The 23,393-nt window shown below is 40.0% G+C and overlaps 1 protein-coding gene across 5 annotated transcripts; it reads left to right on the top strand.

Moving 5' to 3' along the window:
- Positions 1–509: 509 nt before the first annotated feature.
- On the top strand, positions 510–23,393 carry mag (myelin associated glycoprotein). Of its 5 annotated transcripts, none has more exons than XM_084943894.1 (13): positions 510–600; positions 8,857–8,976; positions 11,536–11,641; positions 12,331–12,406; positions 12,513–12,881; positions 12,990–13,286; positions 14,214–14,471; positions 15,062–15,322; positions 15,900–16,208; positions 18,724–18,823; positions 19,439–19,535; positions 19,811–19,864; positions 20,180–23,393. In XM_084943894.1, the coding sequence occupies exons 4-13, from the start codon at positions 12,361–12,363 to the stop codon at positions 20,336–20,338; spliced, it is 1,950 nt and encodes a 649-aa protein (XP_084800020.1). In that variant the 5' UTR covers positions 510–600; positions 8,857–8,976; positions 11,536–11,641; positions 12,331–12,360; the 3' UTR covers positions 20,339–23,393. The 5 variants fall into 5 exon arrangements, with proteins under 5 accessions (XP_084800020.1, XP_084800019.1, XP_084800021.1 ...); XM_084943893.1 differs by lacking the exon at positions 510–600 and adding an exon at positions 5,243–5,381; XM_084943895.1 differs by lacking the exons at positions 510–600; positions 19,811–19,864 and adding an exon at positions 5,243–5,381.

The raw sequence follows: 23,393 nt of genomic DNA, 5'->3' as shown, positions 1-23,393 counted from the left end.
TGTGTGTGTGTGTGCGTGCGCGCGCGTGCATGGGGTTAGGGTCAAATGTTGGATATTTTGGTGTTTTATTGTTCTGTGAAATGTTTACATTGTTTATTTGTTGTGTATTTATTTGTTCATCCTTGTTGTACTAATACAACTTATTATAGAATAACTTGGCATTTTACTACCCTTGTCGCACAGTGTTGCCTTGAAGCAACAAACCAATATCTGTTTGGGGGGGGGGGCATCAATCATAATAATATGATTGATATATTATTAGGGACCCTAAAGCTCCCCCAAAATAGAGAAAAATATTTTTTCCTCCAAAATTAAAAAGTCATGCAGTAGAGGGTTAAGAAATCTATTTCACTGGCTACAGTGTTGTCATAACGATAGAAATGGCAGCCAAATTGTAAAAAATTAAAACTGAAAAAACAGAAACAATCTTATATTAAATAAAATAATCCTCAGCTGGCCTCCCAATCACAGTTTTTCTGTGCCAAAGATCCAATCTGCTGACAGAGAGAGCGAAAGAGAGGAGGGAGGAGAGAGAGCAGTGGAGAAAGCAAATGTTGGAGAGAGACGAGTCTCCTCAGTGGCGTCTGATCAGCTGATAAGGTAAGAGCTCTGCTGTTCTCTGATCTACAATTGTGAGCAGTCAGATTAGGTTTTTCAACTATGTGATTACTCTTTTTGTCTTATATGGATTTGAAATTCTCACTTAAAAGACTTGGCTTTGCAACAGAATACCAGACAGTGAACTACTGTGGCAACTCTGAAAGGATACGTGTACATTACAGCAGTGCTGTGTATTTTATTGCATGTTATAAGTATTGCATTATAATTAAAGGTGACCCTGTCACATTTTAGCAGGTTATCTATTTACATCTAAGCATGATACACAGGGAAAATTGGTGATATGTTCTGTTTGATATCCTTGCATTGTGTATTTCAAACATTTTGACTAAAAGAAAAAAATAAACCGCTGAGCTTCCATATGTTCTTAACAAATTATCAGCTAATTATCATTTAATATTCAATGTTTTTTTTTTCACGTTGGAGCCATGCTGTCCTTTTGCCTTTCAGTCATTTTAAACACAGTTTTAACTATCTGTAGCGTCAAGTCGATAGACAAATCCCGTTTAGGCGATTTCAACAGAACACAGACCCAAAAACAAACTTCAAACAAACAGTGACAGGTCACAGGTTACTATTTCTCTTTTTTAAATCAAAGTAGCTGTCAATAATATGTTCAGTTTGAAAAAGTTAAAATTTTAAATAGACGGATTACCTAACGAGGGCCTGCATAGACACAAACCGAACATCAAGCACATTACAAATCCAAAGCCCCTCCATGACAGTTGGAGCACAAAATGGGAACTTAGGACAAATTTGAGATTAGGTGGACCTTTGGGAATAAAAATCCCTTGCAACACAAAATGCGATATGTTGCAGCTCTGTATCCAACCTCCTAAATAGGGTCAACATCCCTTTAAGAATTGCTCATTTTCATTCTCACTGATATTGGCAAAATTGGCATTAATACCAAACCATTTACTTCTACTGGGAAATAAATGACAAGTTAAATTTGTGATTTTCACCATCCTTCTGAGCAAGACTTTTTTCTCTTGGGACATTAACTTTGAGATTAAAATTCTTTCTGTTTATACAAATGAGAGGAAACTCAGTGCTTAAATACCTGAGCAGCTGGTACACTTTGTTTAAGCAATGCCGGTTTTAAAGTTAAATGCATTAATACCAGATATAAAACAACTTAGGTGAACATCTTCTAAGTGTAATAACAGAAACGTGAAATCATCGTGTTTCACCAACTCTTCATCTATTTGCAAATGGTAGCTATCTGCTTCTGTCCAGTGAAGCAAAGAGAGACACAATGGGTCCATTCTCAGAGGCTTATTCGGTTACTAGTCTCTGTCCAGTACAATCCCAGCCCACACCCCCCCTCTATATCGCTCTCTTACCATGACACCCTCAATAGTTACACTAGAATGCTGTAAAAGTATGTCTTTGTGTGTTTGCATTATGTAGATTCTGGTGTTTTTTACTCTTAACATTGCTAAAGAGTTAGAGCATGTGTGGATTAGAAGTTTTGGCAGTAACACTGTCCACAAAAAGTGACTCAATTTTTGGTTGCACACCTACTTTTAATCCCAAACTAAACAAACCAGTCCAATCTTGAGCTGCTTCTCTATGAAATCTCTAGCTAAGAATAACATTTTAAAACCTTTAACATGCAGGTGTTTAGTTTCTATGGCTCAAGCTGAAGGTGGCAGAGCCTTTCGATTCTAATAAGAATAATAAATGTTTGATATGTCCAGATTCAAGAAATGTAACAGTAGAGTGAGTGAAGTGCATCTGTGCACACTTACAAAGCCCAGATAAGAAGTCCAATTAACCAAACCAATCATAATTGCCCGTGTGGTTTAAACATGGGTGTACAGGGCTTTTTTATTAGTTCATTAAACAAGATGGGAAATCAAAGAGAACAAACCAGTTGTTGGAGGGAGATTATAACCATCATCAACCATTTACAAGTTAACTTGTTAAAGGAAAAAAGAATTCTTCACCATTTGTTGGGTGGCTTTTGTGAAACAGGCTCCAGGATTACAAAAGTCAGAGTTTGCTTGAAATAAACTAGTTCCCATGACACGTAGTCTCGCCATGTCTGAAATGTAAAAGTGCTCATAGCTGAGCAGTCACAGCTGAATGGAAGGTGAAATGGCAGATGTCCTTGAGACAAGAGACGGTAATCTTTCAAATGGAGATGAGCTTTCATACTTTCAGACAGCCTTTCTGCAAAGCCACTCTTGGTTTGCATTTGTTCATGCAAAAAGTAATCAGAATCATTTCATAAAAAGGTTTCAGGAAAGTTCAATTTCTGCCTCCACACATGGCCAAGTGCTGCATGCACCATGTGTGGATGTCTGACCTCATTTGAAGTGCTCACACCTCGACAACAAGCTTTTGTTCCTGAGATGGGGACAATCATTATTTTCAATGCCTCGAGATAATACTTGTCCAGAAAACCTAAATTTCATCATTTTTATTTTTTTCATCATTTTTGAAAAAAACTGTTAAGGAATGAATAAAATGATATTAAGATTAGAACGCAGCTTTTGACACTTTAAATTTGAAACCATCAGTTTTTGTCCATTTTTAGCCCAGCTTGTGGCCAGTCAAACTCGCTGAAAGGCACAAGAATTACAACCAAGAGAGAACAGTCGAACAAGAGACAGAGACAAATGAGCGAGGGCAGAGAAAAGGGGATTGTTGTGATTAAAAGACAATTATCTGTGCACATCGACTTCCCAGTGTTGTGCGGTGTCAGGCTCGAGCTGAGCTTGTTCTGTCCCAGAAGGCTTTGGGAGACAATGGCTACTGTGTTAGGGGGAGGGAGGAGGTTTGTTTGCAAGTCTTGGGGCTTCATGACACGGTTACAGCACCATGCAACTGTCTAAACACTCGTAATTCCACATAGGCTTAATAATGCATTTTCTTTAATAGTAACAGCAGGGAAGGAGCAGTTGGCAGTTTTATAGGTCAGCTAGCATCACCATGCAGGTGTGCTTTCTAACTTGAAGCAACTTAAAGACATTAACAGAAATGTGGTGAACTGACTTTGGACAAAACTTAAGCAGCAATAAAATGCTAATGTCACAATTTAGTTACCCAGACTGTCTTTATATTGCTGTTGCTTGTTATGTGTGAGGGTGGCTGAAAAGTTGCAAAGCAGAACTATTACACAGACTGCACAGGTAGAAAGGAAAATGAATGTGTTCAAAAACCACTGCACAGTGACCTCAGATCACTGTGTGGCCCTTCTAAAGGATATAGAGGAGGAGTCTGCTGTGTCCTTACTCACCAAGGCAGAGGAGATGGTTCTCACACACAAATCATCAGCGTCAGCTCTATGGTAAGATGTAGGGGAAAAAATCCAAGCCCAATAATTCTAGGGAAAATCAACCATACTTTAAACAACGTAGACAAGTTATGATGTCATAATTACTGTTTAATTGGCCCTAGTGCTAATTTCATGCCATATCAGGAGCATTGTAATTCCCAGTTTCCAATTTGTTAAGTCTCTTTTTTTATTAATAATAATGTATATTTTATTGATCCCCATGGGGAAATTGAACCCATTCACTCAGTGAAGCAGTCAGGAGCCACCAATCTAGCGCCCAGGGAGCAGTGTGTAGGGACAGTACCTTGCTCAGGGGTACTTCAGGGTAGCCGTTCAGTGGATTCGAACCCCTGACCTTCTGATCATGGGGCCACCACTGAGCTATCCCCACTCTTTTGTTAAGCTATTGCTTAACAAAACAGTAGCAGACCCTTTAACATCTAAATTGTCCTTATCTTTGACTCCATATATTCATTTTTGGACTTAGTTCAAAATAATCCTTGTGTTTCTTATACCCCCCTAAGCACAGCCCCGTAGGTCACAGCCCTTAGCTCATTTCTAGCTCATTTTTTTCTGACTGGCCGCCAACCAGCCACTCAAGCAAAAGGTTTGAACATTGAGTGGGTGGGGCTTCTGTACTTATAGCCAGCTGTGTGTGAAGACCATATTAGGGTATCGGTGCTTGCTGACATCATACAAATGCAATGGTAGGAAAAAACACTGTCTAAAACAGAGCCTGAATTCATAGCTTTTACCTCGTAGGGATTTCTTGTACATCCATTGATATTAGTGTTTGAAGCTTTGGCTCTGTTAAAAAGGAACATACACGATTCTAAGTGTATAGTTATTTATTCATGGGGTAAAGCATTCTTTATTTTTTCTAGCCTCTGACTGCTAGCGTTATTTGAGGTTTTTAGTCTCCATCAATGACAGGCTTTGAATGAGCCTCATAGGATTCCTTTCTCTTTTCACTCATACCCCTCTTATTCAGCCTCCCTCCCAGTCTCATTTCCTGCCTTGTGCTACACTGACATCCAGAAAGAAGTGGATCGCCTCTCCATCAATCCAAAATGATCAAATATGCTCAGTTCCATCCAACCTAAACCAAGTCATCATGTTGGACAGAAAGGCCTTGGAGCTCAAAGTCTCACCCGTATTTGTCGGGGTGAGGTGGAACAGAGTGGCCCTTTGTGGCCCCATGTGTATTTATGAATGGCTGAGCCTTGGGGCAAAGCTTGGGAACAATGCTGCTACACTGAAGGACTCATTTTGAGATGGGCGGGGGGTGGGGGGTGTTGTTGGTGATGATGGTTGTGATGGTGGTGGGCAGAGCACTTTATTCCCCACTGTTGGGGCTTGGTACAGAGGGTGGCGAGAGGTCTTGGTGGTGCGATGCTTTGCATGTGAGTGTGGCTGCTGAAGCTGCTCATACAGGAGCTATTGAACGTTTGGAGGTCGACTGTGGTCACCTACACAGGTGAGGAGCAGTTTTTATTTGTGATTTTTATCCTCTTTTGAGGTTTTTATCTTTTCCTGAGAGAAAAAGCAACAGGATACAGATTTCTTCACATGGGGATTGAATTTTATTTAATCAGTCCATCAATCTGATTTTAACAATTTTGCTTTTTAAGGTCAAACACTTACGGACACGGTGAATGAGCGCTTGCTTGCGTGAGCGTTCATAAATGATGTGATGAGTGACCGAGGGTGTGAAAAAAGTGAGATGTGCTGTATGAATCACAAGTTAGACCAAGTTAGGTAATGAGTAAGTGTGTGTCTATGCATGTGTACACCTCCTTGAGCGCTTGCGTGATTGAACGTGTTTGTGATGATGTGTAAGCGTGCATGGATGAGTGAGTGTGTGTGTTTTGAACATTAGCGGGGGATGCTAAAAGCCCAGCCAATTATTACTGGACAGATTTTACTGCCTGTGCCATTAGCACTGAGCTGTTCCTGCAAATGCCACAACATATTACCGTGTCTAATCAGACATGTGATGCCAGGTAGAAGATTCTTCGATTACACACCAAGCAAAACATTTTTACAAGTCATTTAACAGTAGTTTGGATGTATATGGTTTCTGTAATGAGACTGCGAGGAGCTGGAGTGATTCCTTGAATCTCAAAGAGGATGTTTTGTTTTTTTAAGAGAAAAGTGGAAACAATCATGTTTAACCAAATGTGTTTCTCATATAATTCAGAGTGCTGCTTCAGGAGTTGAGGAGAGCATAATGTTGGTTAATTATATACCAATTAGTGATTTTTAAAGAAGATTGCAAAGCCACAAAGAGATATTAATTTATGCTAAATCACACCGGCTGTCAAGAAACATTTGAATTTTTCACCTTAAACTTTGTGACACTTCTAGGTTTAATGGGTATGTGAAGAAAATTTTGTCCTTCCAATTAAATTATTCTGATTAATCTAAACTAGCCTCACATTTCAACAATGGGAATACCTCCTGTTTTTAGATTTTTACTAAATCCACACCTGGCATTTTATACACACTGTTTCAGGACATCAAGTCAAATGGAAGGTTTTAGGAAGCATTAAGATGGATCCACATATACATTGTCTGTGTGGCTGAACAGGTGATGGCACTGTTTGTCGCCCCCTTTTGTTCAGAGCGGAAGGGAGAACGCTGTAAAGAGAGAAGGCCTGTGGCTTACCATCTGCACACAGGGATGGGGATTGCCAGTAGTTGGTTTTGCCATGCAGCAGAGAAAGATAAGCTATTGGTGCTCCTGGTCTCTTAGTATGTTGGTGGTCTGCCAAATAAAGCTTGCTTTAATATCCTGTGGGTGTGTTTTGCTCTTGGTAAAAGCCTCCATTTATAATTGTAATCTATCTCTGTGTGTTGTTTGAGATGAAAGTGATGGTACACACCCACAAACTCATGCAAATACCGGGAAAAACACAGGCCATCTTTCTGTGGTTTCTCACTTTTGGGTATATGATACTGCCAGCAGAAGTTTCCTGCAAAAGACTTCAGATAAGAGTAAAGCATAGCTAAAATGTACCTAAACACTAAAATAAGTACATACATGATGAGCCTTATGTATGAGCCATACATAAGTCCAGTCTTTTACTTATGCCAACACTCTGCAGTACCTTGGACAGAATGTGTGACTGGATGTTGGCATATCTCAGTGTTTATGTTTGTATCTTGTGCACATGAGTGTGTGTGTGTGTGTGGTGCGCTGGGCTCATCGCAGCTCAGCGCGCCATGTGTGGGAGGGGGAGCAGCCATGTTTTAAGACCATCTGCTCCTCTGAGTATTTTAGTGGGAGCCTTAGCTTGTGGTGGATCAACGCGCGTCACAGGCAAGCAGCAAAGCACAAGCTGTGAGCGGGCCTGTTCCGGAAAAATTCCTTCAGTTTCTCACTTGGACAATGAGCAGTGTTCTGCATACAAGGTTCCCATTCTTTTTCTCTCTGTCCAAGAGCTCTGGTGATGCTCGTATAGATGTGGTGCAGATGATATTCACAATGAAAATGTTCTTCTTGGCAAAGCAGGGTGTTCGTGTAAACCTTTTGGTTTGTGTGAGCAATTTCAGTAATATAAAATGACTCATCAAAGGTGTCGTGGCCTGATTTAGCAGAACTGATTGTTTAGATAGCATCTGTATCCCCGAAGTGTGATGGGGAATAAATGATTACGTTGAAGTTTGATTGCCTCAGATATTAGAAAAGGACCTTTTGCACAAGGCATCACACAGATTAGATGATGCTAAACATGTTTGATTACTGAGAGTTATCTTTTACATTTAAACTATTTTTAATTGCTTCTCTGTAAAGTTCCCTCTGATTCTTTTTTGAGATAAAGGACCAGAGAAGAAATGTGATACATTTTAATAAGTTACCCTTTGAGTCTTTAATGTGCATGCACTGTATAGGCAATGATTAGAGTCCCAGCAGGACAATGGAGCATGCTCAGCTTACAACCAGCACCAAGGGAAGCAGAGGAAGGTCGCATAGCTCCACACCCCACACTGTGGAGTGTGCTGGCATGCCTTATGCTGCATGTGTGTGTAGGGGTTATGGCATGCTGTGCATTCATTTGTACATAGCTCCATAGCATCAATGCAACACTGTCTTCTTCAGACTCTCTCCAGTCTGTTTCTAGAGGGATTCCCTTGAGGTTATCCACAACTCCTTCAATGCCATGACTTGGCCTGTGGCCTAATGGCTCTTGAACACAGTGACTCACTCTACATATAACAATAAGGGTGAGAAAAAAAACTTCCTTACTGGAGAGACAACTTGCCTTTGTTATATTTATACGTCAGCTAAGTAGACCTCTGAGTGGATCCATGCTTGTACTACTGCCTACTAACATTCCTCAGTAGGGAAAATATTACTGCAGATTTGCATAAGGCTGGAAAGATCATTGATCATGCCCCGAGGACTCTTAATTTCAGAAATTTAAATTAATTTAGACATGGTTTTCACAAATCTAATTGTGCGCTTTAGACTATTACTCTATGCTTTCCCACACACATCTGGAAAACGGTTGCATTGATTATGCAGTCATGGTGAACAGAAATGAACCCTAACATCACAGCGAAACTAACATCAAGTTTCATGTTTCATGTTCTCCCTAAAGTTTAAATGTTAAATGTAAAACCAATAATGAGTCATCTTTCCTTCACCATGCAGCTTTGGCCCTTGTGTCTCAGTCACAACAACAAGTCTGTGTGAACAAAGTTCAAGAAATGTCAAGAAGTCTCAGAGGTTGAAGCATAATGTAGGCTCAAAGTTCAGGGCATCAAGGCACATAGGACAGTGCATGGAAGTGGTGGAAAATAAAGGAATGCTGAGTGGGCCTGCAGTACACATATTCAGATCTGCCCACAACACATGTAAACCAGAGCTCACACAGACTCCTCTCTTCCCCTTCCCCTTGTCTGCTTCAACATATCTTTTTATCTCCATTTTCTATCCTTTCCCACAGACAGTGGCATCTGGGAAGCAGGGCAAGAAAACCAACTCGGGGAGAGCAAAAACAAAAGAAAGACGAAGAAAAAGTCAAGGCTGGGAGGCAGCAGGAGCCTGGTGCTGAGGCTGTTATGAGGCAAGTGTTTTCTGTGTGCATTGCGTGAGTCGTGTATATAAAAGTGTGCACACGTATGCTGTGCTCTGTGCCAGCCATTTGTCTATCCCATCAATAAAGCCTTTGTTGGTAAGGTTGGTGGTGGTGTCAGTGGCCCTGCCCAGCTGCTGCGCTCTATTCTCTCCTATGTTGCTGATGCATGGCCTCTCACCCTGGACACACTTACTTAGCTCTTGGCTTTTTGTTGCAGTGCAGATGTCTGAGGTTGACGCAACTTTGGAGAAAAGTTTGAATTGTCCTAGCCAACAGTGTGACATTATTGGCCAAGAATTCAGTCTGACCCTTTCTACAATATAGATATTTGGGTTTTTTGGTAGCTGAAATATATAAAAAAAAAAGGTCCTCTCACTTAGAGTTTATAATTTGCTTGTGCAGTTCTGAGACTGTTTAGGTTGACTTTCATCACTCTCAATAGCACAGTTTTCAGTTGCAGCAGGCAGCTGTTGTTTTTTTGTTTTTGTTTTTTTGCTAAAAAAAAGGTTTAAAAATCCCTCAGCTTTACACCACACACAATTTGCATCAAGTTGGTTAGCATAGTGGACAGCAGAGTGTTTAGAAACTGAAGAGTAATTTCCCTCAGGACTAGAATCAAAAACATAGCTAAACAAGAGACACCATTGGGATTACATTTACCAGGTGGCCAGAAAATCAAATTCAAATGATTATGCTAGTTTACCAGAAATGAAAATGATTAAATATTTGGTAACAACTTCATGATAATACTGTGTTCCCAACCTGGGTCCACTGCTTCCAGGTTCCCAAAAATAACCAGATACGGTAGGTTTAAAGATCACAGGCAAATTTAAATATAAAGTGTAAAAATAAAATTACATCCTCATGCTCCTAGGAATTTGTGACTGACTAGTTATTGGACTGCATGATAAGTGGCACATCCAGTGCTTCTTTCAGTGTAAAATCAACTGAATTTTCCCTTCTCTCTAACAACAAGGCTAATATTGGTCAAGGATTCTCTGGGGGATGTTGGGATGTGTTAATCACGAAGCTCTAAAACACAATCCACTCTCAGACCCGCCATCTGCACACACCGGCTGCTGCATCGTGAGGCTGAAATCCGCTGCTTCTCCTTCTACAGGCATTTATTCTACGTCCAAACTAACAGTCATCATACTGGTGTACATCTCATTTGTATGCCACATTTAGACAAATAGATTTCTTTAGGAATAAGAAAACAACTGTGAACTCAAAGTAAATAATACAAATATAATGGCATTATATTGCACTTTGGATTGTAAATGAGTGAATTATGATAATTTCAGAGTACATTGCAAGCATATGAAAACTCCAGGCTTATGAGAAACTGGTTATTTATCATCTCAGAGAGGAGCAATATGTAGACATTATGGTGCATAATTTAATGTAAAAGCCTCAATATGGGGGTCAGAGCACATGCCACTTTTACTGCATGGCATCTTCCTTCCCACTCTACTGTGCATCTCAACAGCGTACTGGAAAATAAAGGCAAACATATCCAAAAATAACAGAGAAATAGTCCAACAAGCCTTTATTAACATGTGTTATTACATGTCAACATGACTATTTCAGTTGAATTAGAAAGGGTAAGATTTAGTAATATGAGCTTTTTCTTGCAGTCTGTTTCCTTTTTTTTTTAGTTTGATTGGTGTTTGGTGGTGAATTTAAGGATAAAGCTTTTTTTTTGCCTTCTGAGCACCACAGTAATGGGATGTATATTTGAATTCTGACCCCAGTACTCTTGAAATGGCCATGATTTTATTAGGATATCAAACCTCAGCTATTTTTGCATTTACAGTGCAGGTATTGCCAATAAAATAAAATGACAGATTGAATTTATATAGAAATATAATAATAATAATAATAATAATAATAATAATAATGATGTATACTTTATTGATCCCCATGGGGAAATTACTCTCTCTGCATTTGACCCATTCACTCAGTGAAGCAGTGGGAGCAGTGTGTAGGGACGGTACCTTGCTCAGGGTAGCTGTTCAGTGGTACTTTAATATTATTCATTAGAGCTCATAATAGATGTGATGAAAATTTATATGGACTGATTTATTTCAACCTGAGGGTTGATATTCCAGACTATATAGTGAGCAAAGGAAATAAACAACACAAACAGCTTGATTCTTCTGTGGTAATGTGCTTTCGTTTCTCACTTTTTCATTATCTCACTTGTTTTCATACGCTTTGATAAGTGAATATTGTCTACTCGGATTGATTTGTAGTACAGCACAGAAAGTACCAGTAATCCACTAATGACATGATGTGTGGTGACTGGAGTTTGGCTTTGTGTCAAGGCTCAGGAAACAGTGAGAGCCATTCACTGAATCGGCTTACGTATGGCAACCATAATGAGAGTGACTCTACTGAGGGGGAGCAAACAGGTGCTGACTGATGCTGTGTTTGTGTGACTTACTATTGGTCTGTGCACGCGAGGGGGCTGCGAGTGCTGTAATCGCCTGGCAATGCTGATGTCACTGGTATTTTCTTTCTTTCTCTCTTTCTTTCTTTCCACAGAGAAGGAGGCTGTCAAGCTGTCTGGGTGTGAGTGAACACCCTCTAGTGGAACTGCTGAAGATTTGTTCTCAGACGTTCCATTCGTTTTAACCATCCGTATTTCAAGGTAAAACCACAGTAGTTCAAATCAGTAAGACCTATTTTTACTTCTTGTATACGAGGTGCTTTTTCTTTCTAAGAATGTTCACACCACAACCCAATCTGATAAAAAGCCTAAACTCTCCATATGAGCAGTTTTCAACCTGTGACTGAGCCTTTGCAAGCAGCACTAACTGCACTTAATATACATATTCATAGACATAGCTCAAGTTAGTGTTAGCTCTACCTCTTTTAAATGTAGGACATGACAGAAAGGACGTTGATATTATTATATTTTTCTATAGTATTCACAGTATAGCAAGAAGGAGTGTATTATCTTTTTGGATGTTAATGACACTTTTCAGTCCGTATACTGTAACGTGTGGTTCATGTTGCACACTAAATATTGCAGAAATGTCATGTCATGTTTTGTGCCGGACAAAAAAGTAAAACCTGTGGGACTTTGATACAACTGATACTCTGATCTTTGTTTTTCTTTGTTTTACTGAAAAGTTCCACATTGGGGTTTTTGATAGAGGATTGCTATGATATACTATAAAACCAAGAAACTGTGAAACATTGAGAGCATCTTGAATTTGTTTTTTAGAGGCCTGTGCGGCGTGTGAGTCATGCAGCAGCATCAGTGGTGGAAACGTGATATTTGTGTGTATGTGTATGTTTTTCTGTTGATGACTGACAGCATGGTGTCTGTTTCAGAGGTCTATGGTCCAGTATTGAGCAGAGACCATGTGGTGTTTAGAGCTGCTCCTACCACTGCTGTTGTTCATCAGTGGTAATAAATTCCTTTACTTCTATATTTTTATGATGATAGACAGGTAGTATTCCTATGTGTATCCTGTATGTTGAAGAGTCCACTGAGCCTCTGTCTCTTCCCCCAGATGCCAGTTGCCAGTGGAATGTTTGGTTACCTCGGGATATCTCAGCCATGACAAACTCCTGTGTGGTCATCCCCTGCACCTTTATGTATCCGTCTGGAATAAGGCCGAGCCGTGGCATTCATGGTATCTGGTATTTTGGGCAGCCCTACCCACAACTCTTCCCTCCTGTAGTCTTTAAATCACGTACAGACGTTGTGCATGAGAGCTACAAGGGCCGAACCAAGCTGCTGGGAGATCTGCACCAGAGGAATTGCACTCTGCTCATCAACAACATTGGCACCGAGCACTCGGGGAGATACTACTTTCGCGCAGATCTCGGTGGAGCCAACATCTATACATACCCCGATTTCACTGAGCTCAAGGTTCTGGGTAAGTGACTGATGACAGGACGATCGGAAGTCGTTTTATAGCTGAAAATTTATAGCTATTAAAAAAAGCCATAACAATCATATTTTCCCTTTATATTTCTGTCTCCAGATCAGCCCAACATCGATGTACCAGAGGAGATTGTTAGTGACGAGAGCTTGGAGCTTACATGCTATGCTCCTGATAACTGCCCAGACATGACTCCAGAAATCCAGTGGATGTACACGGACTACCTGCCCGACCCAGAATTCAGCACTGACCTCGTGGAAGAAAGCAACACAGCAGTCCTCTCCAACACCCTCACCTTCACACCCAGGCCCATGCACAATGGGCAGCTTCTAGGTTGCAGGGTCTATTACCCCAACACAACACTAGCATATGAGAGGCTCATTTCTCTAGACATCAAGTGTAAGTAAAAAAATAAAAACATCAAACTGAAAGACTGAAAAGCATTCCACTATGTTAGTATGGCTTCAAACGGGATGTTGAGCCTGACAGTTTGCAGTGAAGTGAGTTGAAGTGGATCTTTTTCTCAGAGATCACAAAACTCAAGCATATCTTTATGTCAGAAAGTTGATTCTGGATTCAGTTTTCTGGGATTCCCTTACCTGGATGATTGAACATGCATTAAGATATATCTGTATGGTTTAGAAAAAAATAACCGAAGAGCCTAAAATGAATTGTTAGTTAACACGGAGACATAGTACAGCTGATTTCAAAGGTGCTATGACAGTATTTAAGTAGTCACTGAGGATGACAAGAAAACAAAGCCTACGACTTTTTTTCCATCTAAATCTCATGTATGGAATGACCTCAGATCAAGACAGCATCTTTGCAATTTCTGTTCTGTTCCTATCGTGATAGATGAATAAACCTTCTTAACACTGACAAATCTGAAGTAGCAGTAATCCCACTATTATGAAACAGTACAAAATATTCCAGTTCAAATTACCAAAGTGTGAACTCTTATTATAAACTATTGTTCACTTCACTTTCGTTTCGCGAAAACCGATCTAAAAGTTGCTGAACCATTTCAGCTAACTGCTGACTAAAATTGTCACTAGCATGGTTGAAAACAATATCTGGTGCTTGTACAGTATTTAGTACAAAACATCAATCTGCATGTTTCACTTTTATTTAGATATAATTTGCTTTGAAGTCCCCTCAAGTTAAAGAGCTACCTTTCAACCTTTATTTGAGGGTGTAAATTTGTCGATTTGTCGATTTCTTTTATTGAAAAGATTAAATCATTTTTTAGGAGACAGTTATTCTGTGAATTGCAGACATCATTCGAGTTCTTGGAAAATAAATTCCCTGTTATATTTTTCATGGCAGATGCTCCACGCTCTGTGTGGGTGAATGCCTCTTCAGAGGTGATGGAAGGCAGCTCTGTGACACTGCACTGTGAGGTAGACAGTAACCCTCCTGCCAGGATCGCCTGGATGTTTGGAGACCAAGAGCTGCTGTGGGACACAGCATCCAATGTTTCGCTCATGCTAGATGATGTGACACCTGCAAATGAGGGAATTTACACCTGTGTTGGGGACAATGGCTATGGCATCATGAACACCTCACTCTACCTGGCTGTAAAGTGTAAGTTTTTGAGATAGCAAATGACTCCCAACCCCAGCATTTGTAAGCATAAGTGAAAATCTTTTGAATGTCAACCCCCGTGTGGATTCATAATACAGTTGATCTAAATAGGGACTCACAACAAGAAGTTATAGATGCTCAATGATTTCCAAACCATTGCCACTTTACTAATAAGATTTCATTTAATAACCACCATTAAAACCACAATAAAATGTCCTGGGAAATCAATGTATCTGGTCCATAGAGCTTAAATGTTCTTTTTGTTTTGGTACAAACATTGGGTGAGACAAGGCAAAAATTTTGATATCACAATGTTTCAGCCAGTTCAACTTGCACTGCAATACTGCAGTAAATGAATGTACTTACAAAAACTCAGAATCTGTATTGCATATTTTTAGATATATCAAAGTCACTGTTTATTTATTTAGGTCACTGTGTGTCCAAAAGAAAAAAAAAAAAAACGATATTGTGGGTTTTATTCAATTCTGTGCCTTTGAAATGAAGAAGGATCTTATGTAAGAATTATAAGATAGAGGTTTTCTTATATGAATAGTAAACATAACAAATTCATTTTCTCTTCTTTGTTGCAGATCCTCCCCATGAGCCTATGGTAAATGACTCCATTACAGTAGTAGAGGGTACCACTCTGGCCCTGCACTGCAGCACACAGGGAAGCCCAGCACCCACCCTCACCTGGCTGAAGGATGGGCAACTGGTGGGCACCATCACTGCGGATGAGCTGTCAGTGCTGACGATTGTGGAAATCACACCACAGGGAGATGGACAGTACCGCTGCCTGGCAGAGAATGAGCATGGGAGAGCCAGCAGCTCCCTCAACATCACTGTCGAGTGTGAGTGCGTCACTTTTCTGTATTATATTTTTAAAGGGAGTCTAAAACTAGGTCAAAGAATAAAGCATGATGGCAGCAAGAGATACGTTTGTGTAATCCTCCAATGTATGGTAATGTGCTATCTGTATGGTGAATTGCACTTTGTAGAATTCCACAAAACTTCTTATTTCCTTTGAGTAAAAACGTACTTTAACCTCCTAGGACCTGGCGTCCACATATGTGGATATCACATTTTGGGTTATTTAGACCAAAATACTCAATTTTGCTCTACAAGGGCCTGATATCCACTTACGAGGACACTATACTGCTACTGTTCTATCAAAATTTTAAACGAATATCCTCATATGTGGCTCTTATTTTTCTTAAAAACAAAAATAAGGTAAAAAAAAAATCTAGTAATTCTTTGTTTTTACATTCATTGGGCCCCAATGTGACCAGATATCAAAGAGAAATTAAAAATGCATGCCGTGGAAGAGTTCGGGTCTAAGGAGGTTAAAGGAAATCTTGACCAAAGGAGTATAATTTGTTACTAGTCAACAGCTATCTGATGTAATCATCTCTTGCCCTCCCTCATTAGATGCCCCTGTGCTTCTGGAGGAGTCAAAGTGCACAGTGGTGAGGGAAGGTGTCCAGTGTGTCTGCATGGCCACAGGGAACCCTGAACCCACTATCGAGTTCTACCTGCCTGACCTGAACATCACCATCAACGAAACAGACGGCCGGTACAACTTCTACACGCACACAGACGGGCACACGTCCACAGGAATGATCAAGCTACGGGAGAAAGGTGAACGGGTCGACAACGGCAGCCCTGCTGTCAACGTCCACTGCAGCATCTCCAATGCATATGGAAGAGAGAGCATACTTCTGGAGCTGCAGCAAGAGAGTGAGTAGACAACTTTACTTAGTATTTAGTTTTGACACTAAGTATTGTGGGATTGTGTCACTATTATCACATCCTATTTAAATTGATATGACACTATAATAAAGATTTTAATACATGTCAGATGTTATTTTCTGACATTTATCTGTACTTTACGCGTAAGCAATGCCTGGTTATGACTATTTCCTGTTATGTGTCATGAAGCTTAAGGCAATGGAAATTTTTGTGCTTTTCTACTAATTACAATAAACTTAAACACCATAGTCAATTTTCAATCAATTCCACTTACATTGACCCATTTCCATAAATTAAATGTTTATTGATTTGCTACAGAAAATGGATCCGAACAAAAAAAGCACAGTTTTCTCCTATTTGATTAGCAGTTAAAAATTCCACAATGGTCAGCAGTTTAAAAAATTAAGTCTCTTTTCTTTTTTTTATATTTTCTTTTATACCTAAATCCTCTAGACCAGTGCTTCCCAAACTTTTTTTGCTGGGCCCCCCTTGTTTTACAAGAAAAATGTTCGCGCCCCCCCCCCCCCCCCCTTCTCACACGTGCACGCGCGCACGCACACGCACAAACACATCCTCCAACCACACACACCCATATTTTGCTCCATTGCGGTTTATTTCACACCTCAAACATTTAGTAAACAATTAAGCAAATACAAGTAATCTGCAATAAATTACAGGTAGAAATAAAATAAACTACTAACTCTTTTACGCTATGTCCACACCTACACGGGTATTTTTGAAAACGCAGCTGTTTTGTCCACGTAAACGGCATTTCAAATCACCGAAAACTGAGATATTTTAAAACTCCTTTTTTGCGTTTATGTGGACGAGGAATACAGAGTTGGTCATGCAATGTCAAAGGGATGTGCATTTTTTCACGTCACGCTGTGCGCCATGTTATTGTTTGCATGAGATGAATTGCAGAAAGACAGATAGAGACAAAATACTGTTAATCTGACTATCTGCAGGTTTTACACGCAGTTACTGTCCCTCCATTTAGAAAGGCAGAGGCGTCACGGTGTAATTATTTTACATGTAGTTTTTCATGTGTAATAATATTCAACATTGCTATCAATACATTTTTCAAAAAATGCCTCTCTGTGCAAAATGGGTTTAAAAACATAAACAACTGTAGGACACTGTTTGTCCGTGATTTGAACAGCCCAGTGCTGCTCTCGATGCAGGGAAAACCAATTCTGCAGGGGAGACCTACCTTGGCACTTGTGCAGGTGAAACCAAAGGGCAGATATGCTTCACCATATTTTCTAGTCTTTGGCTTAGAATGAAGTTGGTTTGGAAACATATTCAGCGATGCTTCATCTCCTGCTTTGCGTTTCTGTGGGCACCCTGTGCTAGCAGTGTCCAAGCATTTTGTTTTTTTTTCCCCCTTTTCATTCCCCCCCCCGCAATGGCTCTGCGGCCCCACACTTTGGGAAGGTCTGCTCTAGACTATGCTATAAATACTTACGACATCCACTGCTTACTTTATTAGGTATAAATAATACAAGGTTGGACCACCTTTTGTCTTCAGACCAGCATTAATTCCCAGGAGTTGCTGGAAATATTCCTACGTTTTGCTCCATACTGACACGATAGCATCTCTCATGAAACCTGTTTTAGATGATTTGAGCTTTGTGACATTATCCTGCTAGAAGCAGCCATCAGAAGATGAGTACACTGTTCTCACATAGGAATGAACATGGTCAGCAACAATACTCAGGTAGGCTGTGGCATTTAAACAATGTTCAGGAACTCAGAGTGTGCCAAGAATATATCCCCCACACCATCGCACCACCGCCACAGCCTGAACTGCTGACACAGGGCAGATTCTGATCATAACATCCAAATTCCTTAGCAGAAATTGAGACTCATCAGACCAGACATTTTTTCCAATTTCTTTGTGTATTGTAGCCTCAGTCGTGTTTATAGCTGATTGTGTGTTCTTGTGCTGCTGTAGTCTATCGTCTTCAAGATAGTATGTTCAAAGGTGCTCTTCTACCTTGGTTGTAATGAGTGTTTTTTTAGTTACTGTTGGCTTCCTATCAGCACAAAGCAGCCTGACTATCACACTCTGACATCTAGCATGAACAACAGAGAATTTTCAGAGAATTGCTACTCACTGGATAATTTCTTTTCTTTTCTGACCTTTCTCTGTAAACCTTAAACATGGTTATGTGGGAAAATCCCCATAGGTCAGGACTTTCTGAAATACTCTGAGTCACTGAAATACAAAATCACCTTTCTTCCCCATTCTGATGCTTGGTTTGAACTTGAGCAAGCTGACTCGAACATGTCTACATGGTCTTAAATTCACTGAATAGCTGTCATGTGATTGGCTGTTTAGACATCTGTGTAATGAGCAGTTGAACAGGTGTACCTAAAAGAGCTGCCAGTGAGTGTATATGGCTTGTTAGCTCGGTGGGCAGTTTCTCCATGTGTTACTCAATGAAGTTTACAGTAATTCACTCCCCTTCATTTTTGTTTTTACCACCTCTGTTTTCAGAAAAGTACATGATGGCAGTTATAGTCGGCACCATTGGAGGAGTGGCAGTCATAGCCTTCATCATTGCAGCAGTTAGATATGTTGGTCACAACAACAAGAAGTGAGTATAAATGACAAACTAATGGAGAAACCGTTGCAAGGCAAGAGTAGTCAACTTCCTTACTAAGCATTTTCTGAAATCCAAGGAAACACTTAAGCCTAGTCATCCATTCTAAAACACATCGTTGCACACTGTATACGAGTGAATGTGGGACTGATGTGGACGTGAGAATTATTTCTCCTGAGCAATTTCAGTTCATTTGCAGTGACAAGTCCTTGTTGAAATCCTTGGAGATCTACACTGGCTGCCTTGTGGAGTTGGTTAGCAAGCTGGACTAACCTTATATTTTGCAGGCACGATTCCCTGCTCTGACACTGCTTCTGTATCCTTGACCCGCTATGCTAAATACAACTCGAGTAGCCCTCTTAACCAAAGTGCTTTATTTTAGCCTCAAGGCATATTTGGACCTCCAAATTTGCAAGCTTTCTCTGGCCCTGAAGTGGGTGTGATCTCAGCGACTAAACCCATAAAATAACCACGTCACTCACAGCCACGGTTGGCCTCCAGCATAACCTTACAGAGCTTGTTGTTTTAAAATGGATGCCCAGGCTTGGCGTGTCGCCCTGCGTTAGTGGCAGTCGAGACCGAGTCTGATTATGTGACTCCGTCCCCCAGAGAGAATGGCAACCCTAGGCAGGACGTGGTCCTGGAGAACCCAGCTTTGTACTACAGCGCAGTCAAGAAGGACAAACAAAATCTGAGGAAGAAAGTGGTGAGACATGTTGATGTCAATGATTATGATTATGATTGAGGATGGGTTGGATTACCATTCTCAGATTGTTTGGGGTTAACGTTTTGTGTAATGAAAAAGTCGTACAGTCATAATAAGACCCCGTGTTAACCTCTGAAATGAGGTACCAGAAAGAATCTGTCCCACTAGCAGTCTAGTAGCTCCAACCATGACCTTTCCAAACACTGTTTTTCTCTTGCTTTCATCGCTTCTCTGCATTTTTCTGTGTGTTTTTCTCTCCCCTAACTCTTGCACAGCTTAAGACAGAGCTGTTGGGCTCAAAGTTTAACTCCATTCTAGAGGAGACTACGGTAAGGTTCCCCTACAAATCCCCATTAAAACAAAAAACCAAAAAACACAAGCCTCAGTGACAGATGCATCTCCTCGCATATCAGCTTCTGTGTTCTGTACACTGCCGTTTGTTTCCAATACTGCCTTCTGCATGGCTGCCTCATTGCTAACACAAACTGCCAGTCTAACAGGAAACATCTCAGACTCCCTCTCAGTATGTCGACCAGTAATCACTAACATCTTTTCTTTAGTGTCTGTCGCGCTCTTCTGCAATCTGAGGTGTCACTGGCACCTTGCCGCTGATTTTTGCCGCTAAACAGTGTTTCTGTCTGCAGGGAGAAGACGGGGATTATCAATCTGTGGGCACTATGGCAGGACTGGAGAGGCAAGAGCTGAATTATGCTTCCCTGGAGTTTATCGGGGCAAGGTCCAGGGAGGGGGCCTCAGGGAGGAGGGATGACGGCAGCAACTACACAGAAATCAAAGCCAAATGAATCGCGATCCTTCCCTGATCCCTCGGCTATGCGAGATGCAGTGGCAGCCCTATATTACACACATCATCTGCCCCGTAAACTGTGTAATAACCCCACCTCTTCTCCTGGATTTCACTCTGCATATGACTCTTTTGTTCCCCCCTCATTTTATCAAATTTATCACATATAATCTTCTGCTCTGTGGCAGTTTCCGCCACTATGGACTGCCCCTCCTCCATGGGATCCCCCGTCACATACCACCATTAGGAAAAACTGGTATTTCTGGTGGTTTTGAGCAACACCAACTGGACAATGTAAAACACATGCTAATTTCAAGCCTAGTTCAAGTTGCAGTACATTGTCTCTACACACAGCGTTAAACGGTGGCCATATTTTTGTTCTTTTCTCCTTTTAATTGCTGTTGTGTCTGTCTCACTGTTTGCTCTCCATCTATTCTTTTAACTGTCACTGTGTCTGCTGCCAGTCGAAGCATCAGGGCAAGGAGTAACTGCTTTTTGTTGTCTTATCTTTATGTGTGTCTGTGTACTGAGAGCGAACCCTCTCCTATCTTGTTGTGTCCTAAGAAGATAACTGTCAGAAGTGAGAAAAGGAGATGCCTTTAGATTCTACATAATTGTATTTAATGTGTGCTGTGACACAGTAGCCTCTCATTTTAACTGGAAAAAGTCACCATCACTTCTGATAGTAAGTCTGTAAATTTAAGCGACACACATTCCAGTTCTGAAAAAGGTCAAACCTTGATTCTGGCATTTTTCGTGTAGGTGTAAGAATGGCTTGAGATCTGAGGGGATTTCTTCCACTGTGGCCAACGCAAAGTGTCTCATTTTCTACTTCTTTTCCACAATGCACGTGTGTCTTCAAAATTATTTGAGTCAACTAGAAAATACAGACCTGAACCACAACATACTTGCTTGTGAGTGGCCAAAGTGTTATCTCCTATAGACAATGTGTGTATGTATGAATGGGTGTGTGTATTCAAATTGTGCTGAAAGATCACTGGACACTGATTTCTGGGGTCTTTGGGAAGTTTCAGCATCGCCTCACTAGAGGTCTGTGCTTTGTTCTCACAGGATTGCGTCAAATGTTTGAATGGCAAAAGATGATGCTGACAAGCCATCTGGTTGTGCTACTCAATGACATTTGATGAACCTGTGGTGTATTATTAAAGCTCACTAATAGTCTAACTTGATAATGTTGGTGTCAATAATATATTAATTTGATGTATATTGATGGTGAAAGGGATTCTAGTTTGTACAGTAAACATCCTGCATGATTCTTTTGCCAGCAGGCACACATTCAAGTATTGAACAGCAGTGAAAAGCCAGACTGACAAATGAAAAGCAGTTTTGTCACACGTCACTCAGCCACTCTGACTGAACACTGTCTTAATAGAAGGTTAGAAAACAGTTCCCAACCTCTGACTACATGAATCTACATGAAGTTAAATCAAAGGCTGTGTTTTCTGTATTGTTTCCATTAATCATTAAGGGAGTACTTAGTATTTTAGCATTGCTTATCCATTGAATGTATTAACTCACAAGAGACAGGGTTTTTTCTTCTTTTTTTCAATAAATGGCCAAATTCACAGGAACCAGAGTTTGGTCCCTGGTACTGGTTTAGTTCCAATTACAGAGTCATAAGTTACCCTTAATGCGAGCAATAGCTTAATGGAAGCAATCTTTACCTTTGAACCACCATGCCTTCAGATTTTCTGAAGCTAGTTGAGAACATTGTATTGTGTAGCTTTTTACTTAGTACAGACCAAACCTCATACCTGATCTAAACAAACCAAGAAGCCTACTACTTGTCAGTTTACACCATGTCTTATAGAGTCATCTCTCAGACTTGCACACACACTGTAGCCATAACTCCCTATACCCTATCATTTTGCATAAGAAACTATAGATATTGATTGTAATTTTGATTTAAATTGGTATTTATTGCACTTCAGATTGATTTTAACAATGTAACACAGAATAGCAAATATGCAATTTTTAATGTACATTGTTAAATGTATGTAAAGATGTTTATGGAAAAGTCAAGTGGAAAACAAAAGAAAAAAATGGAGAAATAATCTCTTTGTGAAGATTAAAATTTCTTTGGATATAAATATAATGACTAAAGGTTTATAAAATCCTATTATGAAATTTGGTTTGTTTTGTTTGGCTGTCTCATTTAAAATGATGGAGTAAGTTGACTGAAGCAGCAGAGTGTTTATGTGAGTTGTGTTTAAATGGTTTCATAATCAGCAGAGCAAAATCCACTATAGGCCTCAAACTACAGTAATTTTGTACAGGTACAGACATCTCTAGAGGGGAAAGGCATTGTGAAACAAAGAATGATACATTATAAGGAGCACTTCAGTTTTAACTGTTAAACTGAACTGAACCCAAATGAATCTCTCTGTCAAAATGAATAAACCATGATGATGAAACTTCAGATTACGTTTGGTTTTAACTACAAGTGAAGACCTGACGTTTTTCTAACTGGATGCTCTTCCGTTCTAGTAATAATATGCAGGTATAATTTTTACCTGTAGCTTTATGATGAGAAATGAGACATTTTTTTTATTAAATTTCACTGATTAAGACTTTTAATCAATGCTGGCCTTTTATTAAGACACTGTTCTCTTAAATTATAGATGAAGGGTTCCAAATATGCAAGCTAGCATTCCTAAATTGCCTGCCTGCACAGAGTCATTAACCATTCACTGTCTCCGATCTCCTCATATTCTTATTTATTTATTTTTAAAGCAGAAATATCACATATGTCTTATCTAATCTTTGCCACAGCGTGCTATAAAGAAAATGTGTATGTCCAGTACTTTGTGGTGATCATAATAATTATTATGGAGTTTTTGTTTCTTCATTTATGATTATATAATTTAGATCGGGGTTTGCAGTCTCTGCAAATAAGCACTGTTGTAATGACTGTAGGTTTGTCACCAATGATGTAGTTTGCTTGCTCTTTTATTTTAAAAAGTCCTTGATGCCTCCAGCAAATTCATTTGTCTTCAGTTTCCTGCAAATACAAATAAAACAAAGACAACACCGTA

Source organism: Perissodus microlepis, chromosome 11, assembly GCF_051167445.1.
Source record: "Perissodus microlepis isolate ML-2025 ecotype Zambia chromosome 11, ASM5116744v1, whole genome shotgun sequence".
Classification (NCBI taxonomy): Eukaryota; Metazoa; Chordata; class Actinopteri; order Cichliformes; family Cichlidae; genus Perissodus; species Perissodus microlepis.
The sequence above is the reverse complement of the archived record's forward strand: the minus strand, read 5'-3'. Positions and strand labels throughout refer to the sequence as shown.